The sequence below is a fragment of the Nerophis ophidion genome, linkage group LG11, assembly GCF_033978795.1.
Source record: "Nerophis ophidion isolate RoL-2023_Sa linkage group LG11, RoL_Noph_v1.0, whole genome shotgun sequence".
In the NCBI taxonomy this organism is placed as follows: Eukaryota; Metazoa; Chordata; class Actinopteri; order Syngnathiformes; family Syngnathidae; genus Nerophis; species Nerophis ophidion.
This window is the reverse complement of record NC_084621.1, coordinates 36842899-36867979: the sequence shown is the minus strand read 5'-3', so window position 1 is coordinate 36867979 and position 25081 is coordinate 36842899. Positions and strand designations below refer to the sequence as shown.

At 39.2% G+C, this 25081-nt stretch overlaps 1 protein-coding gene across 2 annotated transcripts; it reads left to right on the top strand.

Moving 5' to 3' along the window:
* Positions 1-2886: 2886 nt before the first annotated feature.
* zdhhc11 (zinc finger DHHC-type containing 11) lies at positions 2887-25081 on the top strand. 2 transcript variants are annotated; one of them, XM_061915788.1, is made up of 11 exons: positions 2887-3007; positions 4511-4741; positions 4882-5060; positions 6358-6459; positions 6549-6673; positions 6777-6932; positions 8843-8961; positions 9048-9097; positions 12929-12995; positions 13077-13152; positions 21677-25081. In XM_061915788.1, exons 2-11 carry the CDS (start codon positions 4520-4522, stop codon positions 21817-21819), a joined length of 1239 nt encoding a protein of 412 aa, XP_061771772.1. In that variant the 5' UTR covers positions 2887-3007; positions 4511-4519; the 3' UTR covers positions 21820-25081. The 2 variants fall into 2 exon arrangements, with proteins under 2 accessions (XP_061771772.1, XP_061771771.1); XM_061915787.1 differs by having other exon boundaries at positions 2893-3161.

The window sequence follows — 25081 nt, the reverse complement described above, 5'->3', positions numbered from 1 at the left end:
ATGTTAATCAGGAGGTGCTGAGAATGAAGCAGCTACGACGAATGTTTTTAAATACGATGCAAGAACATGAAGATTGTGATGCTTCAAACTACAGGTAACAACAGAAGGTTTTTTTTGGCAGCGATGTAAAACACTTTTATGCTGGAAAATATCAAAAGAATAATAAATAATTTGAAAAAAAGCTTTGATAATATATTTAAACTACTAATATTTTTCAATGTGAATATATCTATATTTACAACCTTGTGCTCCTCTTTCCCTGTGTTCTTATGTTGCAGGCAGGATCAATTAAAGAGAGTACTGACTGGACTTTCGCCAACTGGTGTTTTTCTTCATGGGACACAGTTGTCAGTCTAGACCAGTGGTTCTCAACCTTTTTTCAGTGATGTACCCCCTGCGAACATTTTTTTAATTCAAGTACCCCCTAATCAGAGCAAAGCATTTTTGGTTAAAAAAAAAAGAAGAGATAAAGAAGTAAAATACAGCACTATGTCATCAGTTTGTGATTTATTAAATTGTATAAGAGTGCAAAATATTGCTCATTTGTAGTGGTCTTTCTTGAACTATTTGGGAAAAAAGGGATGTAAAAATAACTAAAAACTTGTTGAAAAATAAACAAGTGTTTAATTATAAATAAAGATTTCTACACATAGAAGTAATCATCAACTTAAAGTGCCCTCTTAGGGGATTGTAATAGAGATCCATCTGGATTCATGATCTTAATTCCAAACATTTTTTCACAAAAAAAGAAATCTTTAACATCAATATTTATGGAACATGTCCACAAAAAATCTAGCTGTCAACACTGAATATTGCATTGTTGCATTTCTTTTCACAGTTTATGAACTTACATTTATATTTTGCTGAAGTATTATTCAATAAATACATTTATAAAGGATTTTTGAATTGTTGCTATTTTTAGAATATTTAAAAAAAAATCTCATATACCCCTTGGCATACCTTCAAGTACCCCCAGGGGTACGCGTACCCCCATTTGAGAACCACTGGTCTAGACACTAGCCTTGCCCAACTACAACTACTAGAGGGCAGAGACAAAATCCCGGTTGGATTCTCGAAGAAGACTCCTACAATACTGGTGTGGGACAATATTGACTTTGAGGAGGAGACACTGTCAGGTCTTGGAACTACTCACCATACGTATGGCTTACCTGTCTGCATTTACACATCTGGGAAGCAGTTTTGAATTTAACCGTCAGTATTTTATGTGCTGAGGAAATATGTGTGCCACCTGTATGGCCAATCATCTGCAGAAAATGTCAACGCTGCAAGGTACACAGCACTCTGCATGGCCTCATCAGCTTTGCCAGAACTCTCAATGTCCCCTACAAGTGACGCCCTGCATCAACACTGCAAAAGGGCAAACTACCAGGCTGCAATAATGAGATTATCTCAAAGATATGTCTGCTCTTTCACCCAATGTAAATGGATGGCACATTGATGATGGATGGTTAATAGTTACATGGATAACTACAAATCCTGCCCCTGATAGTGTGTTAAAGGTAGTCCACTGCAGCTGCAAGCAGAACAAATGTGAGACAGGAAGATGTTCCTGTATGTCTGCAAGACTGTCCTGTACTGATTTGTGTCGCTGCCAAAATTGTGCCAATATTTCCATGGAAACAGAGGATTAAAGCACATGGGAAGATAGCTCTGATGATAGTGATAGCTAAGAGATGAACAATGTCTCCCTCGTTCAGAATACGCAAAGTCACACTTAATCAGTTAGTTCTCTAATAAAACTTTGAGTTTTTGCCACATTAGAGAAAAATCCATCCATCTATCCATTTTGTACCGCTTATTCCCTTTCGGGGTCGCTGGCGCCTAACTCCGCTACAATCGGGCGGAAGGCGGGGTACACCCTGGCCTGGACAAGTCGCCACCTCATCGGAGTTTGAGAAAAATCCCTCAGAGTATTTTACTGTTTCTTTTTGTTTTAGTTACTTAAGTTAAATACTTTAAAAATAGAATGTGAGGTTACAGTGCACTTGACTTTAAAAAAATATAATAATCATAATTTGAGTTTGTGTCAAATTTGAGGAAAATCTATCAAATAATTATTGAGATATGGCTTTAACAATGACAAAAGACAAAATAACAAAAAAATATATAAAAAATACCCAAGACCTGCTGTGACATAAACACATTGTTTTGCTCATGTAAATATTGTTTTATACCATATTGTGTACAGATTCTAAACTCTAATGCAGTTTTTGTTGTATTTCCATATTTCGGCATTATTCAATATTTTGATTGTTGTCAGACATTTTTGGCCAAAGTGTTCTTTATTTTATTTTTTGCTTCTTCTTATGACACAGTGTCTACTGAAATGTTTAATGTATAAAACATTATTGTTAAGCCAAATGTACCTTGTTTATGTTCAATTGTACAGGTTGTTATTCACTGTCTTACTTCAAAACGTTTTTTTTTTCATTTGTTTTGTATGTTTCATGGTTTAAATTCAAGTTAAAGTATACCAGTGCTAAAATACTTATCTCAAATGTTAGGTATATTTGTTAATGTCAATTTGTTAGAGAGATTATGTTTCCAGAATGAATGTAAATACATTTACAAGAAAAAACAGCTGCAGAGGATTATGTTTTTTTTGTAGTTCCTATTTTTATACATTTATGGCTCTAAAAAAAAACTGCCAGGATATTTTGCAGAGAACTTTATACCTAAATGTCCACAATGGCATTGTCTATGAAAAAATGCAAAAAAAGAGTGGTGCCCAGGCGTGGGAACGAAAATCATTTTCTAGCCACTTTTTCCTGGTTCCCCTTATGGCCTAAGAATATATATTGGAAGTTCTAAGCACTAAGTGCATATATCTTGTATATGAGAGAACCTGAACGCAACACAAGTTCGGGGGTAAGGGGTGGACTGTGCGCATGCGCAACAGTTGCCATGGCGCAGCCGGGTCCTGCGGAGCGTTTTTCAACTTAAAAGTCGACGTCTTTTCTCCTACCGCTGTCCAAGGACGTCACAAGTAAAGTACCTTTGTTCTCATCTTCTTTCCAAGCAGATTTAAGTGAGCAGCATGTAGCTTGACGTCACGTTGGCTCCGAAAATTAAAACATCGCTGGAACTCGGCGTCTGTGTTGTTTTGACCGATGTTCGGAGGCAAGAGTTGTGCAGCTAAAGTAAGTGGTTCGTCATGCATTATACCTGATAAACATTCACACTTCACCTTCTGCAAGCCTTCAAATCAACCATGCAACATGTTTTATGCTCAATATTGATTTGATTCGTGGTTCAAAGCTGCACGAGTGGTGTTCAAACATTGCTGCTTGACCATTTTCGATTATTGGTGACTAAATGAAAAAAGAAAAAGCCTTGTGTCAGCATGGACCCAGAGCCAGAACATGCGAGTTAGATGATCTTTGCATTTGTTTGTTTTTGGAAAGAAAGCTTCTCTGTCAACATTAAATATGAATCAGCTATTGGCCGTGGTATTTTTTTCAGAAGAGTTCATGAGTAATAAACAATTAAATGGACAAACTGTAAGTATATAGTATGTATATACACACACACACACACACACATATATATATATATATATATATATACAATGTATATATGTATACAACACATTATATATATACTGTATGTGTGTATATATATATGTGTATATATACTGTATATGTATGTTTATATGTATATATATATATACACATATATGTGTGAATGTGTATATATATATATATATGTATATATACATATATGTATATATACATATATGTATATATACATATATATATACATACATGTGTATATATTTGCATATATGTATATATACATGTATGTATATATATGTGTATATATATGTATGTATATATATGTGTATATACATATATATATATATATATATATATATATATATATATATATATATATATACATATATATATATATATATATATCCATCCATCCATTTTCTACCGCTTATTCCCTTTTGGGGTCGCGGGGGGGCGTTGGCGCCTATCTCAGCTACAATTGGGCAGAAGGCGTTCTACACCCTGGACCCACCTCATCGCAGGGCCAACACAGATAGACATACAACATTCACACACTAGGGCCAATTTAGTGTTGCCAATTAACCTATCCCCAGGTGCACGTCTTTGGAGGTGGGAAGAAGCCGGAGTACCCGGATATATATATATATATATATATATATATATATATATATATATATATATATATATATATATATATATATATATATATATATATATATATATATATATATATATATATATATATATATATATATATATATATATATATATATATATATATATATGTGTGTGTGTGCGTGTGTGTGTATATGAGAGCGAGAGAGATATATATTTTTTTACCAATAAGTTATTTTTATATTATTTTCTAAAATTCCAATTTTGTGATCTGTTTTTAGTTATTTTTGCTGTCATTTGGTCCATTAGTTATTCAGGTAAATGATGTCTATTAATCCAGATCTTTATTTGTGTTTTAGGGTTTCTAGATGAACTGCATCAGTGGGCAGATAAGGCGCACAGCCCCAATGCGTGCAGGTGGCAGCCGAAACGAGCTAGTTCCCACCAAGACCCCACGAGTGAACGGCTGGACACAGCCCCCTCAATTCTTCCAAATAACGGCCTGGCTGGTGTATAACTATCTAGTGATCGTCAGCTTCGGCATCTTCATCCCTCTCCTTCCTCCGCCTTGGAACTATGTGTTGTATGCTGTATCCTTCTCACACTATTCCTTATTTACAGATGCTGGACTACAACAAAGATGACTTGGAGCACGCTCTTAAGTCAATCTTGATCGGTTTGCAAAATGTTTTGGTCATAGGGAATTTTCCTTAATGGTAGCTGCTTACAGCTGTCGGGTTTGGCCTTCGTGGTGCACTTGGTCAGCCATGTTGCCGCAGTGACCATAGATCCAGCTGATGTTAGCGTCAGGGAAAAAAAGTGTTATGCTGGTCCCATGCCACTTTTTGACCGCACAGTGCAGCGTCACGTAATCCAGGACCTACACTGCTACCTCTGTGATGTCAGGGTGTACGTATGCTCAATCATTTCATCATGTTCCCTCTTCATGTGGCTTCTTGCTCGGCAGACATAGTGGAACACAATCATTTTCACCCCATTGGCTCGATTAACAAAATCAGTACAGAGCCTGAAACTTGGTCTAAAAAGGAACTATATAGATCAGATGTTGATATTTACCGTACACAATCATTTGGGGACTATTATCTGTATTCAATGTAAAATAACTGCAGCTGCCACATTCCTTTCCCAATGTAAATGCTAGAGGTGGGGGGGATATTATTTTTAGATGCATTGCAATTTAAACATTGGCGATTGTAAAATCAATTAATAAACGGCAATAATCGATTATTTATTTATTTATTGTAAATAAAGTAATGCAGACAGTTCTGAAATATGAGAGCCACCTCACTGAGAGATGTGACCAGCTCCTTTATTTTAGGGTTCTTATATTCCAGTTTTGCACACATTTCCTATAATTTAATAAATGTAATGGGAATTAATTTATCTGTTTAGAATTTGATGTATGCTTATTTAGTGTAACAAAAAAAAAGTAAAACTTGATTTTTAGTTGAATTGTAGCTCCTGAATCGTAATCGAATCGCGAGGTGCCCAAAAATGACCACCTCTCGTAGATGAAGCACTGATTTCTTATGTATAAATTAGTCTTCTGATTTTTACATTAAATGTTTCATAAATATTACTTTCTTTCACATTCACTTTCAAAGCCAATCAGGAACAATTTTAGTAATTTGCTGAAGGCCCTGTCCAAAAAATATTTCCAAATTTGATTAATTATATTTTTTTGTAAAAAAAATATCAATACATCTTTTTCCCATTTTTGGGGGGAAAGGCATTACCTAATATGTTTTCCTAATATTTTCCAATTAAAAAACATTAACATTTAAAAACATTTTGGGCAATAGAAATGCAATGTATAACTACTACAATTTATCAATTTACAATTAAAGTTGCCTTGCATTGGTTGATTAAATAACAACAAATATTTAGATTTTTTTTTTTTAAGTTATACCACATTTTGGTTATGACTACTAGTTTTTTTAAATACCTCATTTGACTGAAGTTTATTTCATATGTAGCATAATTTGCTAATATAATGTCATCAAATACTTTCATAATAAACTATTTTCAATTGTACAGTCATTCATAATTTTCTGTGCAATTCGATGTATTAATTTTTTTAGTCTTATAACATGTGCTGTAAACATAGCAGTGCTATTGTCCTAATTTATTTAACTTTGTCTTGTTCTTTGTTGTCTTTAACTTTTCCGAAATGTCCTTTTCACAGTGGCCCCAAAGTCAAACACTGCAGCGTTTGCAACAAATGTGTGTCGGATTTTGATCACCATTGCAAATGGCTGAATAACTGTGTGGGAGGCAGAAACTACAGGTAAGATATCACTTCTGCACTTCCGAAAGAGTGTGATGGACCATAAATCAAATGACATGCTAACATGAGTTCACCTGTGTTGCCTTCAGGTGCTTCTTCATAGCCGTGTCCTCGGCAACAGTCGGCGCAGCTTTGCTCCTGGTTGTCATCTTGTTTATATTCATCCAACACTACATAGATCCAAACATCCTACGGACTGCGCCACAATTCCACGGTGAGTCATCTCCATACTGGATAGAGGGCACACAAGTAGCTCAGGTTGTTTATGATAATTTCATCTTTTAAATATGCATGTGTGTGTGTGTGCCTTCCTGCAGGTGTGCTGGCAAATGAGACCTGGCTGGTGTTTTTACCGTCAGCCCCCGTAAAGACAAGTTCAGCCGGTCTTCTTATAGTGGCCTTCATAACGGCCATGCTAAACCTAACGTGCCTACTATTACTTGGTCATCTTCTCTGTTTTCATTTCTACCTCTGTGAGTCACAATTTGTCTTACTATATTACACTCCAAACCAGTAGGGGACAGCATACTAAAATTTACCTTAGACTTAAATGTGGTAATAATAAGCTGTCGATGATTTCTCTTAACGATTGTAAGTCGAGTGAATATGATGTTTTTTCAACATTATTTACTACTTTCTTGTGAAATTACAGAAGCGTAACATAAGCAGCTACAGTAATACCTTTTGGTGGATTTATTTACACATTTACAGAGCACAAAATCTATATGGTACTTTACTTAGCATCAGTTTAGAAAGAGTATACCAATGCTAAAATGCTAATGAGGATTTCTATAAATGATTATATGAAAAAATAACGTGCAGTTATAATAAATATGATGTGTTTCCCCAACATATTTCAATATTGTTATATTTTAGTGCTTACCTATGGAATTAGTTGTATAAGACACTTTTTTGTAGTATGCTTGCTTGTCCAAGTAAAACGTATCCAACCAGTTGGCTAGTCCGGCAGAGGGCAGCCTATTTAAAGTTATATCGTAGTAAATAAGCTAACTTCCTTAGCATTAGCGTGGAGAGATAATACAGTGAATTCTTTAAGTAATTACAATATAATGTATAATGAAAACTGACATTCATGACGAGTTAACAGCTTTTGGTGAATACCCACATACATAGATATCACAATGTACATGACATGTCTCCGTCACGGCCACATACTTGCCAACCTTGAGACCTCCGAATTCGGGAGGTTGAGGTGGGGGTGTATATTTTAGCGTCCCAAAATGGTTAGTGCTGCAGGGGGTTCTGGGTATTTATTCTGTTGTGTTTATGTTGTGTTACGGTGCGGATGTTCTCCCGAAATGTGTTTGTCATTTTTGTTTGGTGTGGGTTCACAGTGTGGCGCATATTTGTAACAGTGTTAAAGATGTTTATACGGCCACCCTCAGTGTGACCTGTATGGCTGTTGATCAAGTATGCGTAGCATTCACCTATGTGTGTGTTAAAGCTGCATATATCATGTAACTGGGCCGGTACGCTGTTTGTATGGAGGAAAAGCTGACGTGATGACAGGTTGTGGAGGACGCTAAAGGCAGTGCCTTTAAGGCACGCCCCCAATATTATTGTCCAGGTGGAAATCGGGAGATATTCGGGAGAATGGTTGCCCCGGGAGATTTTCAGGAGGGGCACTGAAATTCGGGAGTCTCCCGGGAAAATTGGGAGGGTTGGCAAGTATGCACAGCCATCTTAGCGGGGGCCACGTTTCCAATTAAGGCTATGCAATACAATGTGTTGTATGTTGAACATACATCATAACTTGCTTGTTTCTCAATTGATTTTCATGTGGATTACTTTACCTACAACAAAAACTTTGCTGTTACCACGCAGCATTTTTTTATTTTGTAAAAAAAAAAAAGAAAGAACATTTTACCTAACGATTGTTCCCAGTGTTTTTGTTTTAATTGTAAAAAGTCGGTACTACAGTAGCAACTGTAAGGCGTGACGTATCTAGTTATATCTATGCCCACATTCATTTTAGATAATTTTAACTATACTGTACAAGCTAGCTAAAGTACAGCTCATCACACTCCAAATCAGTAGGGGGCAGCATACTAAAATGTATTTTGTATTAAACAAGTTAATGAGTTAATTAGCGTGGGAAAAATATAAATGGTAAGCTACCAAGTGAATATATCATAAAAATTGTGAATTTATGACATGAATGAAAAATAGATATGTTGTTTTTCTAGCATATTTTAATATTGTCATTTGTTAATGGCTTCCAATTAAAGAAGTATATCAAACAGCTAATTGCTTTTGGTAGAATGACTTAGTGCAATTACTCTTTGTTGGATCAAATTATTGTCACTGTATAGCATCGTGGCTTGTGCTGGTAAAAACTAATTGCAATGTATCTGTATTACAGTTTTTAAAGGCCTAAGCACATATGAATACATAAAGCTGCAGCGCCAAAAAGAAGCCAGAAGCCGGGAAGTCGTAGAGGGAACTGCACATAATGCACACGTAAACCACAATGTCCCACAGGTGAGAGCTGTGGCCTGCTTCTGTTCATAATCGCTTTAGTCTCTGTTGTCTTTTATTTCTGAACAACACATATTTCTATGTTGAAGAATCTACGGAGCTCCATGGACTGTGAGCCAGCCTTAACTCATGGTGCAAGGTAACTATGGTTTATGGTTGAAGTTTATTTCAAACATGTATACAGTAACAATATTATACATCACATATTTCTCATATTTTATGTGAAAAGGAGTGAAAAGACACAGATCTTATTTAATCCTACCAATAAGGTTAATTATGTTTATTAGGATTATTCTTTTTTGTACAGTTTATTAAACTGGATCTGATTAGTACTTTGGTCAATGTATGTTTTGGTATTTCAATATTCTTTTTATAAAGGGATATCGAAAAACAAAAAAGGACTGGTTTATCTGAATTTTGTTTTAGAATACAAAATATGAAATTGAATAACACACCGTTTTAAAGAGAAAAATGAAGGTCCCAAGTAAACAAAAACAGACCAAAACAGATGGTTTTCATTTGCAGACACCGGAAGTTTTATTTTCAAATTAAAAGCAGGGATACTACGGTACCTATGTGCCTGGCTAAAATGACTTTGGAGCCCGACACAGAAAACAGTTTAGACATGGCACAACAAGGTATGACATCTGCATATACAGATGTCTATATGCAGATATAATAAAAAAGTACAGGACAGTCCATGGTCCTGTCTCTAAAATCAGTACATACGGTTCCGGAATATTAAAACATATCAATTTTGGTTTTCTTTTCAGTTTCTGTTATGTGTACTCTAAAATCAGTACTTCCAATCCCGGTGTCGGAATATGAAAACACATCAACTTCGGTCTGCTTTTCAGTTGCAGTTTCTGAAGATATGTGTATGTACTTATTTCCATATGATAAACTTTGTGCCATGTCTAAAGTATTTTCTCTAGATGTTAGCCAGGGTCACAGGCACACAGTACCGTTGTAATTATCTTCGCTTTTTAAAAACAATCAGAATTCCTCAAAGGACGCTCCATTCATAACAACATAAGATTGTCAGGGACATTATTGAATACAGGGATTTATTTCCACATGATGATCTTCTGCTCTTCTTGGACCTTTATAAAACGCTTGGCACACTGGAACATGACTTTCTTTTTCTAATGCTGGAACACACTGGATTTTATATTAACTTTTGGTAGATAATTAGAGGACTTTATGATAATATTAATATTAGTTGTGTCTTACTTGTCTCAGGCACAATCTTTTCCTAAAAAAATGAAGAAAAAATTCCAACTGCTATTGAAAAGATTCAAGAATTATCTGGAGTATCGGGATTTTGCCGAGACCTAAAAAATGAGAATTGTTTCCCAGCCATGAATGTGTGAGTAAAAATATTTTCAATGTCCCTGTGAAGTCTGAGGTGAAATATATAAAAAAAAAAAACAACAAATTAACTCCCAGAAAACAAAATAAATTAAAATTAAAGAATGCCAAATACTTAGACATATTTACTTATCCAAGATGTAAGTTTATCCAGATGTATGTACCCTGCTAAATCTCATTTTCATACATAATAGAATAATTAAAAAAACATAAACCAACTCAACTTTAATGTCATTTGGAGAAATAAGACTCATTATATAAACTAGGGCAACATGATGAAAGAATACAAAGATTGAGGACTAAAAGTTATAGATTTTGAACATTGGTTCTCAAACTTTTTTCACCAAGTACCACCTCAGAAACAACTTAGCTCACCAAGTACCACTACAATGACCAACATTAAAATACAGTAGCCTTGTAGGCCTACATTTTCATTAAAACAAGGCAGAGGTTTTATTTGGCAATATATTTAATATTTTTCTGTCACTGTAACGTTACACACAGTTTGAACAGTAACACTGTATTTGAATGTGGGAAAATAAAGCACTGTGCTTTAACCAAGTAATTTTTTGGCATACCGCTATATAGAGCCCACTAGTGGTGCATGTACCACTGCTTGAGAATCACTGGTTTAATCACTGAAGCCTTTCTCAGCTACAATCAGGCGAAAGGCGGGGTACACCCTGGACAAGTCGCCACCTCATTGCAGTACTTCCGTAACTAATCCTACATAGTATTTCATTAATGGACAAATATGCTCTAAGTATTTTATCAAATCACATCTTGGAGGAAATTGTTCATTCAGCCGAACAAAACAATAATGATATTTTTAATAAATTTGATGAATACACAGTTTTAAAAATAGATACATTATATTTATTTCTTCCATTCCCAGCCAAGGAGAAATAAAGTAATTTTAAAACCACAAACAATATTTATCCATATTTTTGGTTTAGTAAATAGGTGCAAGTATTGACAAATCTCTTTCTTCCCTGCATAAAATGAGCTTGTTTGGCATTCTTTAATTTTATGTTGTATGTCACCTTTCAGACTTTACAGAGACATTGCAAATGTTTTTTTTGCACATTCATGGATAGGAAATAATTCACATTTTTAAATATTCAGGAAAAGTCCTGAATACATTAGAGAACTCTTAAATATTATCAATAGCAGTTGCAATTTGTACTACATTTTTTAGGAAAAGAGTTGTTTCATCAGCTAATACACTATTATTTCCATACTTAACAGGTTTAATTTTTTATCAAATTATTGTTTATTAAAGATATTGCAAACATTTCCACAGATAAGATGAATAAATAGGTGATAAGGGACACGCTTGAGGAATGTCCATCTTGATTAGGAAACTTTGAGTTGGGCCTGAGACTTGTAATGCACAACTATTGATATTATCATAAAGTGCTCTAATTATTTCCCGAAGCTTAATACCAAATCAAATGTGTTCCAGCACGAGAAAACCAAAGTCATGTTCCAGTGAATCAAACACTTTATAAAAGTCCAAGAATAATCAAATCCCTGTATTCAATAGTGTCCCTTATGTTGCTATAAATGGAGCGTCATTTTAAGAATCCTGATTGTGTTTGAAAAGTGGGAATCATTTCTACAGTACCTTTTCAGCGCCAAAAAGTTTTCCTTTTTGTATTTTAAAACTGAAAAAAAAGAAAAAAAATTTATTTTTGGGTTTTTCCATTTATGAGAAGAAAATTGAAATACGAAAACATACACAGAATTACTTTACTTTACTTCTTTGCCTCATCCATTTCATAATTGAATTCCCCAAACTGATATGTTAAACATCTTAGGTCTGTGTACCTTCCGTTCTTTCTATTTTCAATTCTTAAACGCAAATCAAAAAGCAAAATTAGGGCCGTTTTTCGATTGTTATTATATATGGCAGATTTTAAAACAAACAAAAATGGTTTGATTTTCATTAAAATATTGCTATAAAATTGGATTTTGTGCTTATTTCCTTTTATGGATTTTTTATTTCCAGATAAACACAAAAATCAAATATACGTTCATCCAAAATGCAAAAATGCGTGTTTATCTGTGTGATGACAAACTGAAGCGGAAGTAGTATTTTAGCTTTTTGTAAGCATTTAGCATGTTTTGGCATAACGGTAACATATTTGTTCAGCAGGAGTCCTTATGTCATTGAAAAAAAAGTGTCATTATAGTTGTTCAACTTTTGTTTCAGAAATGAAAATTAAAAAAATGGCAAAAAATTGGTTTTTCGATTTGCATTTCAGAATTGGAAATAGGATGAACACGGACATAAAATCTGCTTCCGGTTCAATTTGTCATCACACAGATAACCACGCATTTTTGCATTTTTTTTTCCCCGATTTGTGTGTTTATCTGGTCTGTTTTCAAATCTGCCGAATAAAATACAAATCCAAAAACTGCCTTAATTTTTTTTTTTGATTTGCGTTTCAGACTTGGAAATAGAATGAACGGAAAGTACACAGACAGTGTTGTACGTGCATACAAATGTTTGAAGTTAGACTTTTCTATGGCTCCTATTTGCGCTAATGTAAAGTATTGTAGTGCAAATTGTTTCAAGGCATTTGTGTTTCAACAGTACCTGCAGGTCTGGTGATGATAAAGGACCACTTAGCGGCCGACTGTCTGAGCCCATCTGCAAAGAGGTACTGTAAGCAAACACACTTGCACTGCAGTCTCATCAAACAATATGGATGTCGACAATCTTTTACTTAATTTTCATTTAGGTGGATAACTTTAAGAAAACACCAGAAAAGGAAACTAGTTTTCATTGTGAAACAAAGAATTCTGCATCGAAAGCAAGTAAGTACCAGTGCCATTGATGCACTTCATTTTGATTAACCTGTCCTACATTTTTAATGTCACCCTGGATTTACTTTACTGCATAGTAATATTACAGTCATATTTCTATGTGTTTTCTTGCACAGTATTTTGCTTCAACACTAGTTCAGATACTTAAATCAATACTTAATGCTTAATTTCATAGGAGTTTTACCTCAAAATTGCAATGGAAGTTGCAATGTTTTTAGGTTGCGATAAAATTGCGGGAAAAGGGGAAAATTTAAATAAATCGTTCAAATTTTTCCTCTGTATGATTATAATAGGAATAGTTGTCAAAGAAGATGAACAAACACATATTAGGAAATGCAAGAGTGAGAGGCAACTTTCCGACATGGCACACAAAAATGTGCAAAATATGATTTATTTTGCCACAACAAAGTGCACCTGCAATTCTGTAAATAAAAGACTGAAAATGTTATCTTAGCCTCCCCATAAAAAACATAAAATAACAAGATTCCCGTTAAAATTAATACCTGCTGAAGACAACAAAACAGTACAATTTAAATGTTCTGTACCAGCTGTACACTGACTACTTGAAAGTAGCTTTATGTCTAGTATTCTCAGCTGAAAAGATGTATTTAGGGGTGGGTACATGGGTACTAAGGGCAAGCACGGTGGAACAGGGGTTAGTGTGTCTGTCTCACAATACGAAGGTCCTGGGTAGACCTGAGTTCAATCCCGGGCTCGGGATATTTCTGTGTGGAGTTTACATGTCCTCCCCGTGACTGCGTGGGTTCCCTCCGGGTACTCCGGCGTCCTCCCACTTCCAAAGACATGCACCTGGGGATAGGTTGATTGGCAACACTAAATGGTTCCTAGTGTGTGAATGTGAGTGTGAATGTTGTCTGTTTATCTGTGTTGGCCCTGTGATGAGGTGGCGACTTGTCCAGGGTGTAAACCGCCTTCCACCCGATTGTAGCAGAGATAGGCTCCTTTACCTCCCCGTCACGCCGAACGGGACAAGCGGTAGAAAATGGATGGATGGATACATGGGTACTTTTATGGCACCGACCGAATCTTGTAGGTCCTACCTGGCGTTCACGTGAAATCCAACTGTGCCATGTTACAGTACCTGGGTTGCGCGTGATGTCACGCACTCCGGCATTGTACTTTGGCATTTGGCGATCACTGTAGCAGCACTGAGAGTGAATGCAGCCAAACTACCTCTCGGTAATGTTGCAACTTTCAATGCCAACAAAGAAATTGACTCACAAAACGCACCGGTGTAAGTAAAGTAATGCTTCACTTTTTCAAAAATTGTGCTAGCTTGATGACAATATACATTGGCTTTGTTACTGACATGCTGCTGACTAGCATTAGCGATTTTTCATGGCAATTTCAACACCTCCAAATTTGTTAATGAAAACTACAACTTGGATCCGGGGACGTTACAATCAAACAGCTGGTGCGTAATAAGTACAATACAGTTGGGTTGTACGGTATACCGGCATTGGTATAGTACCGCGATACTAATGAATCATATTCGGTACTGTTCCGCTTCTAAAAAGTACCGGTCCACCCGGTCCGCCTCCATGGCGACAAATAAAGTATGTTTTTTTACAAGTATTATCCGTGCAGGACGAGGAATAGTTAAACATGCTTCACTACACACCGGAGTTCACCAGCGTCCTCGCTAATGACGCAGATCACTAATGTAAACAAATGCCATGTGTGGATCTACACCTAACATCCACTGTAATGATACCAAGTACAGGAGTGTATCTAGTCGATACTGCTATGATTACATCAATATTTTTTAGCATCACAAAATCTTTTTTCGTTTAAAAAAAATGTACACTATGTTTATAAACTCAGGAAATACGTCCCTGGACACATGAGGACTTTCGATATGACCAATGTATGGTCCTGTAATGACTTGGTATTGGACTGATACCTAAATTTGTGGTATCAGCCATAACTACTGTAAAGTATCCAAACAACAGAAGAATAAGGGATTATTATATTTGAACAGAAGTGTAGATAGAGCATGTTGTAAGATAAAGTAAGCAGATACTGTAGTAACAGTAAATGAACAAGTAAATTAATAATTCATTTTCTACCACTTGTCCTAAATAATGTTGACAAAATAATAGAATGGAAAATGACACGATATGTTATTGCATATGTCAGCAGACTAATAAGAGCCTTTGTTTGTTTTCTTACTAGTAAAAGGCAAGTTGTTTTGTATGTTCACTATTTTATTTAAGGACAAACTTGCAATACTAAGCATGTTCATTGTACTCTAAGATTTTTTGTTAAAATAAAGCCAATAATGCAATTTTTTTTGGTCATTTTTATTTAGAAAAGTACCAAAAAGTATCGAATTATATTTTGGTACCCTATACCAAAATATTGGTATCGGGACAACACTACAATACAGTAATAACATTTTTTAGGGCGTAACACAAGACAAGCTTTAGCAAAGACTGAACTGACTAGCCAACACACCATAAACTATAGATTACTGCCATCGTATTGAACTTGCAACTTAATGTTGTTCAAATGAGACTCAGAAATGTTGGAATAAAAAAAATGTTTTTATTACGAAAAACCCATCCATCTATCCATTGTCTACCGCTTATTCCCTTTGGGGTAGCGGGGGGCACTGGTGCTTATCTCAGCTACAATCGGGCGGAAGGCGGGGTACACCCTGGACAAGTCGCCACCTCATCGCAGGGCCAACACAGATAGACAGACAACATTCACACTCACATTCACACACTAGGGACCATTTAGTGTTGCCAATCAACTTATCCCCAGGTGCAAGTCTTTGGAGGTAAGAGGAAGCCAGAGTACCTAGAGGGAACTCACAGAGTCACGGGGAGGACATGCAAACTCCACACAGAAAGAGCCCGGGATTGAACCTAGGACTACTCAGGACCTTCGTATTGTGAGGCAGACGCACTAACCCCTGTCTCACCGTGCTGCCCATTATCAAAAACAATTATTATTTATTAACACACACAAAAGTACCAAAAATGGGTACTATTTTGTATCGGTATTGATTCCCAGGTACATTTTCCTAATTGTATTAGAAATAGTTGAGGGGGAAAAAAACATTAGAGGAATGTACTCACTTGCTGTATAAGCACATATGCCTATGAAGCTCATTTTCAATGTTTTATTTACAAATGAAAGTGTATCTTTAGGCTTAGTATATTTACCCAAGTATCAGTGTGTTCCTTTTCCTGCCATTTTCACACAATTGACTGAGTCACCTCCTCTCTGAGCTGCTACCTTACCGTGGTAGAGGAGTTTGCGTGTCCCAATGATCCTAGGAGCTATGTTGTCTGGGGGCTTTCATGCCCCCTGGTAGGGTCTCCCAAGACAAACAGGTCCTAGGTGAGTGATCAGACAAAGAGCAGCTCAAAGACTTCTATGGAATTACAACAAAATGAACCCAGATTTCCCCTCGCCCGGACGTGGGTCACCGGGGCCCCGCTCTGGAGCCAGGCCCGGAGTTGGGGCACGATGGCGAGCGCCTGGTGGTCGGGCCTGTCCCCATGGGGCCCGGCCGGGCACAGCCCGAAGAGGCAACGTGGGTCATCCCTCCAATGGGCTCACCACTCATAGGAGGGGCCATAGAGGTCGGGTGCATTGTGAGCTGGGCGGCAGCCGAAGGCAGGGCACTTGGCGGTCCGATCCTCGGCTACAGAAGCTAGCTCTTGGGACGTGGAACGTCACCTCACTGGGGGGGAAGGAGCCTGAGCTAGTGCGCGAGGTAGAGAAGTTCCGGCTGGATATAGTCGGACTCACCTCGACGCACAGCAAGGGCTCTGGAACCAGTTCTCTCGAGAGGGACTGGACCCTCTTCCACTCTGGCGTTGCCGGCAGTGAGAGGCGACGGGCTGGGGTGGCAATTCTCGTTGCCCCCCGGCTCAAAGCCTGCACGTTTGAGTTCAACCCAGTGGACGAGAGGGTAGCTTCCCTTCGCCTTCGGGTGGGGGGACGGGTCCTGACTGTTGTTTGTGCTTACGCACCAAACAGCAGTTCAGAATACCCACCCTTTTTGGGTACACTCGAGGGAGTACTGGAAAGTGCTCCTCCGGGTGATTCCCTTGTCCTACTGGGAGACTTCAACGCTCATGTTGGCAACGACAGTGAAACCTGGAGAGGCTTGATTGGGAAGAATGGTCGCCCGGATCTAAACCTGAGCGGTGTTTTGTTATTGGACTTTTGTGCTTGTCACGGATTGTCCATAACAAACACCATGTTCAAACATAAGGGTGTCCATATGTGCACTTGGCACCAGGACACCCTAGGCCGCAGTTCCATGATCGACTTTGTAGTTGTGTCATCGGATTTGCGGCCTTATGTTTTGGACACTCGGGTGAAGAGAGGGGCGGAGCTTTCTACCGATCACCACCTGGTGGTGAGTTGGCTGCGATGGTGGGGGAGGATGCCGGACAGACCTGGCAGGCCCAAGCGCATTGTGAGGGTCTGCTGGGAATGTCTGGCAGAGTCTCCTGTCAGAGAGAGTTTCAATTCACACCTCCGAGAGAACTTTGAACATGTCACGAACATTGAGTCCGAGTGGACCATGTTCCGAACCTCTATTGTCGAGGCGGCTGATTGGAGCTGTGGCCGCAAGGTTGTTGGTGCCTGTCGTGGCGGTAATCCCAGAACCCGTTGGTGGACACCAGCAGTGAGGGATGCCGTCAAGCTGAAGAAGGAGTCCTATCGGGTTCTTTTGGCTCATAGGACTCCGGAGGCAGTGGACGGGTACCGACGGGCCAAGCGGTGTGCAGCTTTAGCGGTCGCGGAGGCAAAAACTCGGACATGGGAAGAGTTCGGGGAAGCCATGGAAAACGACTTCCGGACGGCTTCGAAGCGATTCTGGACCACCATACGGCGCCTCAGGAAGGGGAAGCAGTGCACTATCAACACCGTGTATGGTGCGGATGGTGTTCTGCTGACTTCGACTGCGGATGTTGTGGATCGGTGGAGGGAATACTTCGAAGACCTCCTCAATCCCACCAACACGTCTTTCTTTGAGGAAGCGGTGCCTGGGGAATCTGTAGTGGACTCTCCTATTTCTGGGGCTGAGGTCGCTGAGGTAGTTAAAAAGCTCCTCGGCGGCAAGGCCCCGGGGGTGGATGAGATCCGCCCGGAGTTCCTTAAGGCTCTGGATGCTGTGGGGCTGTCTTGGTTGACAAGACTCTGCAGCATCGCGTGGACATCGGGGGCGGTACCTCTGGATTGGCAGACCGGGGTGGTGGTCCCTCTCTTTAAGAAGGGGGACCGGAGGGTGTGTTCCAACTATCGTGGGATCACACTCCTCAGCCTTCCCGGTAAGGTTTATTCAGGTGTACTGGAGAGGAGGCTTCGCCGGATAGTCGAACCTCAGATTCAGGAGGAACAGTGTGGTTTTCGTCCTGGTCGTGGAACTGTGGACCAGCTCTATACTCTCGGCAGGGTTCTTGAGGGTGCATGGGAGTTTGCCCAACCAGTCTACATGTGCTTTGTGGACTTGGAGAAGGCATTCGACCGTGTCCCTCGGGAAGTCCTGTGGGGAGTGCTCAGAGAGTATGGGGTATCGGACTGTCTTATTGTGGCAGTCCGCTCCCTGTATGATCAGTGTCAGAGCTTGGTCCGCATTGCTGGCAGTAAGTCGGACACGTTTCCAGTGAGGGTTGGACTCCGCCAAGGCTGTCCTTTGTCACCGATTCTGTTCATAACTTTTATGGACAGAATTTCTAGGCGCAGCCAAGGCGTTGAGGGGTTCCGGTTTGGTGGCCACGGGATTAGGTCTCTGCTTTCTGCAGATGATGTAGTCCTGATGGCTTCATCTGGCCGGGATCTTCAGCTCTCACTAGATCGGTTCGCAGCCGAGTGTGAAGCGACCGGAATGAGAATCAGCACCTCCAAGTCCGAGTCCATGGTTCTCGCCCGGAAAAGGGTGGAGTGCCATCTCCGGGTTGGGGAGGAGACCCTGCCCCAAGTGGAGGAGTTCAAATACCTAGGAGTCTTGTTCACGAGTGGGGGAAGAGTGGATCGTGAGATCGACAGGCGGATCGGTGCGGCGTCTTCAGTAATGCGGACGTTGTATCGATCCGTTGTGGTGAAGAAGGAGCTGAGCCGGAAGGCAAAGCTCTCAATTTACCGGTCGATCTACGTTCCCATCCTCACCTACGGTCATGAGCTTTGGGTCATGACCGAAAGGATAAGATCACGGGTACAAGCGGCCGAAATGAGTTTCCTCCGCCGGGTGGCGGGGCTCTCCCTTAGAGATAGGGTGAGAAGCTCTGCCATCCGGGAGGAGCTCAACGTAAAGCCGCTGCTCCTCCACATCGAGAGGAGCCAGATGAAGTGGTTCGGGCATCTGGTCAGGATGCCACCCGAACGCCTCCCTAGGGATGTGTTTAGGGCACGTCCAGCTGGTAGGAGGCCACGGGGAAGACCCAGGACACGTTGGGAAGACTATGTCTCCCGGCTGGCCTGGGAACGCCTCGGGATCCCCCAGGAAGAGCTAGACGAAGTGGCTGGAGATAGGGAAGTCTGGGCTTCCCTGCTTAGGCTGCTGCCCCCGCGACCCGACCTCGGATAAGCGGAAGATGATGGATGGATGGATGGATGACTGAGTCACATGAGTAAGTGCATAGTAAAACACCACCGTAGGTCGTCCACAAATTTCAGTCATCTTTAATATTTTATATTATGTATTTGCGCTTGAAAAGTGCTTTAACATTTGTATATATTCCAACCCATTACAAATAGTTCACCCCTGTTTCTGAAGCACTCATTTTTACTTTTCCCTTCTCACTCCGTGGAAATAATCAACTGCGAGAGAACAAGAGAGCTCCACCAAACCTGATAGTTGATAATGTTACCCGATTGGCTGTTAGGGTGTCACTCTCACAGATCAGTGATCACTTCCTGCTTTGCTCGGTTACCACAGAGCGAGTGCCTTTGTTCATGCAACCAACCTTGTTTTGCAACTTGTTGATATTGATATTGATTACGTGTCTATTGTGATATATATTGATATAGTTTTATTGGCCAGACCTATTCTGACATTGACTTTATATGTCAGCAATTATGTCTCTCAAGTAATCGTGGACTATCCAGTCAAACAAGTGTATAAAAAAGTTAAATACTGTTAACATTAAGTAAAAATGTTTTTTTTGTTTTTCTACAAACAAACCATGCTAAGGGTCATGTGCTTACTTTTTCAAGAAATCACAGTTTTTATTATTATTTTCATGGTTAAGATGCCTCATTGTCTTGAAAGAAACTTGCAATGGTCTTTCTGTTGTTATTTGTTGGAGGTTCTGAAGGGTCTATTGACAGGGGACTTTCTTGACTGAAAATAATCCAACAAGTCAAAAACATGGCACTCTCGCTCATATATGTAATGAAGACAAGTCAAAGGAAAAGTCAATGAATTGATGTGATTGGCTGATTAATGATAGCCAACTTGCCCTGTATAAAATAGCATTATTTAAATATACATACACACAGTACAGGCCAAAAGTTTGGACACACCTTCTCCTCATTCAATGCGTTTTCTTTATTTTCATGACTATTTACATTGCAGATTGTCACTGAAGGCATCAAAACTATGAATGAACACGTGGAGTTATGTACTTAACAAAAAAAGGTGAAATAAATATTATAACTGATGAGGCTGATGTTGTAGTGTTTTATATTGTAGTTTCTTCAAAATAGCCACCCTTTGCTCCGATTACTGCTTTGCACACTCGTGTTATTCTCTCGTTGAGCTTCAAGCTCACCTGTGAAGTGTAAACCATTTCAGGTTGAAACTCATCGAGAGAATGCCAAGAGTGTGCAAAAAAGTAATCAGAGCAAAGGGTGGCTATTTTGAAGAAACTACAATATAAAACATGTTTTCAGTTATTTCACCTTTATTGGGGCGGTATAGCTCGGTTGGTAGAGTGGCCGTGCCAGCAACTTGAGGGTTGCAGGTTCGATTCCCGCTTCTGCCATCCTAGTCACTGCCGTTGTGTCCTTGGGCAAGACACTTTACCCACGTGCTCCCAGTGCCACCCACACTGGTTTAAATGTAATTTAGATATTGGGTTTCACTATGTAAAGCGCTTTGAGTCACTAGAGAAAAGCGCTATATAAATATAATTCACTTCACTTCACATTTGTTCAGTACATAACTCCACATGTGTTCATTCATAGTTTTGATGCCTTCATTGACAATCTACAATGTAAATAGTCATGACAATAAAGAAAACACATTGAAAGAGAAGTTGTGTCCAAACTTTTGGCCTGTACTGTATATACTGTATATACATATATATAAAATGCAGCTCTAGTTTTATTGCAGATTTGCGTCTTACATTCCTGATGCTCACACAAGTGTAAAAAGAAGTTAACCCCCGTCAAATGCGAAACAATAGACACCATTTGATGAATAACAAGCAGTTGTGAGTTGTGTAATATTTAGGTCACTGAGCTGTCAATCGGGAGGCAACTTGCCAATGTCATCTTGAATAATTTTGTCTTCCCAAAAAAGGAGATCGAGCGCTGAGCACAATCAGAAGCTGGAAGCCCGACGCCGGAAAAGACGTTCAGAGTGACAGCGTGAAGTCTGTGGACAGCATTCCGCAGGTGCAAGACCCTCTCGGAAGCTCAGTGATGGCTCGAGATAATACGTAGCAGTCAGCGGCCGCAGCACCGGGATTGGGTCTTGTTCTCAGAGACTATAGTGATTTACTTTGCTCAGTAACAGAAGTGAAGCCATTTTTTCCCACATTCTTATCAACTTTTTATGCTGAATGACTTCAACCATTCAGTCGTTTGAATGTCATCTTCTGTCCCACTAATCTTAGCCAAATTCTGTAGATGCTTTTTGGCATCGCTTTTATCTATTTTCCAAACAAAAATGTGTTCCAAGTAGTAAGTACAGACTAGTAACACTTAAATCATGTAATTGTATCTGTGCAACAACAAGTTTGTACGGTAAAATAGATTCATCCTCTTGAGCAAATTCCACTGTCAGTTATCTTTGCTGATGAATTGTAAGACGGTCCTTTCATTTCAGAGTAAATAATAACACTTGTTTTCTCTGCATGACTTTTTCTGCTTGAACCTACGTGACCTAACTTTAAAAGGACGTATAGATGGAAGAATGTATTTTGTGGACCAAACACAAGCGTGCACTTTTTTTATGCACCATTGCAAACTAATTTCAGTAGCAATGCACCCTTGCAGGAAAAAAAGGTTTGATATCTTTCTGCCTGCTTTGATGGGGGAAGAAAAGCGCCATCTAGTGGGCAAATATACCATTTATACAATGACATCCAATAGCCCAAAACGACAAGCTTGACCCACAACTTTTTTGTCCTTTCAGAATTATTTTGCTGTATTTTGGACATAATTGGTGTTGCGTTACTCCATTATGCAAGATTTTTCCCAAAACTTTTTTTTAATATTATATTTATTACATTGCATTGTCCATTTTTTTTTACAGGTGTACAATACAGTGGCAGTTCAACATTATTACAGGGCCAAACTGGACTAAAGTAATAAAATATGGTTTTAAGTTTTTACTTTGCTCAGAATTCTTCAGTCAACTTCAGCCTTAAAGGGGGTCCTATTATGATTTGTTTTGTCTACATTTCAAACACTTCCTTGTAGTCTACATAACAAGCAATGGTGGTTCTTTGGTCACTATTTTGCATAGATTTTGCTTTACAGACCAAACTCAAACTGCTTTCTGACTGTCTTTTCAGGATGGGTGGATTTATTTATGTGCCTCCACTTCCCAGAGACATGCACCTGGTAATAGGTTGATTGGCAACACTAAATTGGCTCTAGTGTGTGAATGCTAGTGTGAATGTTGTCTGTTTATCTGTGTTGGCCCTGCGATGAGGTGGCGACTTGTCCGGGGTGTACGCCGCCTTCTGCCCGATTGTAGCTGAGATAGGCGCCAGCGCCCCTCGCAACCGCAAAAGGGAATAAGCGGTAGAAAATGGATGGATGGCACCCGCTCGACATCCATTGCTTTCGGTCCCCTAGAGGGGGGGGTTGCCCACATCTTAGGTCCTCTCCAAGGTTTCTCATAGTCAGCATTGTCACTGGCGTCCCACTGGATGTGAATTCTCCCTGCCCACTCGGTGTGAGTTTTCTTTGCCCTTTTGTGGGTTCTTCCGAGGATGTTGTAGTCGTAATGATTTGTGCAGTCCTTTGAGACATTTGTGATTTGGGGCTATATAAATAAACATTGATTGATTGATTGACTTCGACTGTCTTATCCCCGTCAGCCATGATGTACAAACTTCTTTTCCTTTGAGTTGGGAAATTGTGTTGGATGTAAATATAAACAAAATACAATGATTTGCAAATCCTTTTCAACCCATATTCAATTGAATGCTCTACAAAGAGAAGATATTTGATGTTCAAACTCATAAACTTTTATTTTTTTTGCAAATAATAATCAACTTAAAATTTCATGGCTGCAACACGTGCCAAAGTAGTTGGGAAAGGGCATGTTCACCACTGTGTTACATCACCTTTTCTTTTGACAACACTCAATAAACGTTTGTGAACTAAAGAAACTAATTGTTGAAGCTTTGAAAGAGGAATTCTTTCCCATTCTTGTTTTATGTAGAGCTTCAGTCGTTCAACAGTTCGGGGTCTCCGCTGTTGTATTTTACGCTTGATAATGTGCCACACATTTTCGATGGGAGACAGATCTGGACTGCAGGCGGGCCAGGAAAGTACCCACACTCTTTTAACGAAGCCACGCTGTTGTAACACTTGTCTTGCTGAAATAAGCAGGAGCGTCTATGATAATGTTGCTTGGATGACAACATATGTTGCTCCAAAACCTGTATGGACCTCTCAGCATTATTGGTGCCTTCACAGATGTCTAAGTTACCAATGCCTTGGGCACTAATACACCCCCATACCATCACAGATGCTGGCTTTTGAACTTTGCGCCTATAACAATCCGAATGGTTGTTTTCCTCTTTGTTCTGGAGGACACCACGTCCTCTGTTTCCAGATATTTGAAATGTGGACTCGTCAGACCACAGAACACCTTTCCACTTTGCATCAGTCCATCGTAGGTGAGCTCGGGCCCAGCCAAGTCGGCGGCGTTTCAGGATATTGTTGATAAATGGGTTTTGCTTTGCATAGCAGAGTATTAACTTGCACTTACAGATGTAGCAAACAACTGTAGTTACTGACAGTGGTTTTATGAAGTGTTCCTGAGCCCATGTGGTGATATCCTTTACACACTGAGGTCGGTTTTTGATGCAGTACCACCTGAGGGGTCAAAGGTCCGTAATATCATCGCTTACGTGCAGTGATTTTTCCAGATTCTCTGAACTTTCTGATGATTTTACGGACCGTAGATGGTAAAATCCCTAAATTCCTTGCAATCGCTCGTTGAGAAATGTTGTAAAACTGTTCGACAATTTGCTTAAAAATTGGTGACCCTTGCCCCATCCTTGTTTGTGAATTACTTAGCATTACATGGAAAATGATTGTATACCCAATCATGGCCCCCACCTGTTCCCAATTGGCCTGCACACCTGTGGGATGTTCCAAATAAGTGTTTGATGAGTATTTCTCAACTATATCATTATTTATTGCCACCTTTCCCAACTTCTTTGTCATGTGTTGCTGGCATCAAATTCTAAAGTTAATGATTATTTGCACACAAAAAAATGTTTATCAGTTAAACATCAAATATGTTGTCTTTGTAGCATATTCAACTGAATATGGGTTGAAAATGATTTGCAAATCATAGTATTCCATTTATATTTACATCTAACTCAATTTCCCAACTCTACTAATCGTGTGATTTTGAGCCAAAACCTCCTTCCATCAGTGAGAGCTTTGAATGGTTGACCAAATACTTATTTTCCACAATGATTTACAAATAAATTATTTAAAATTCCTACAATGTAAA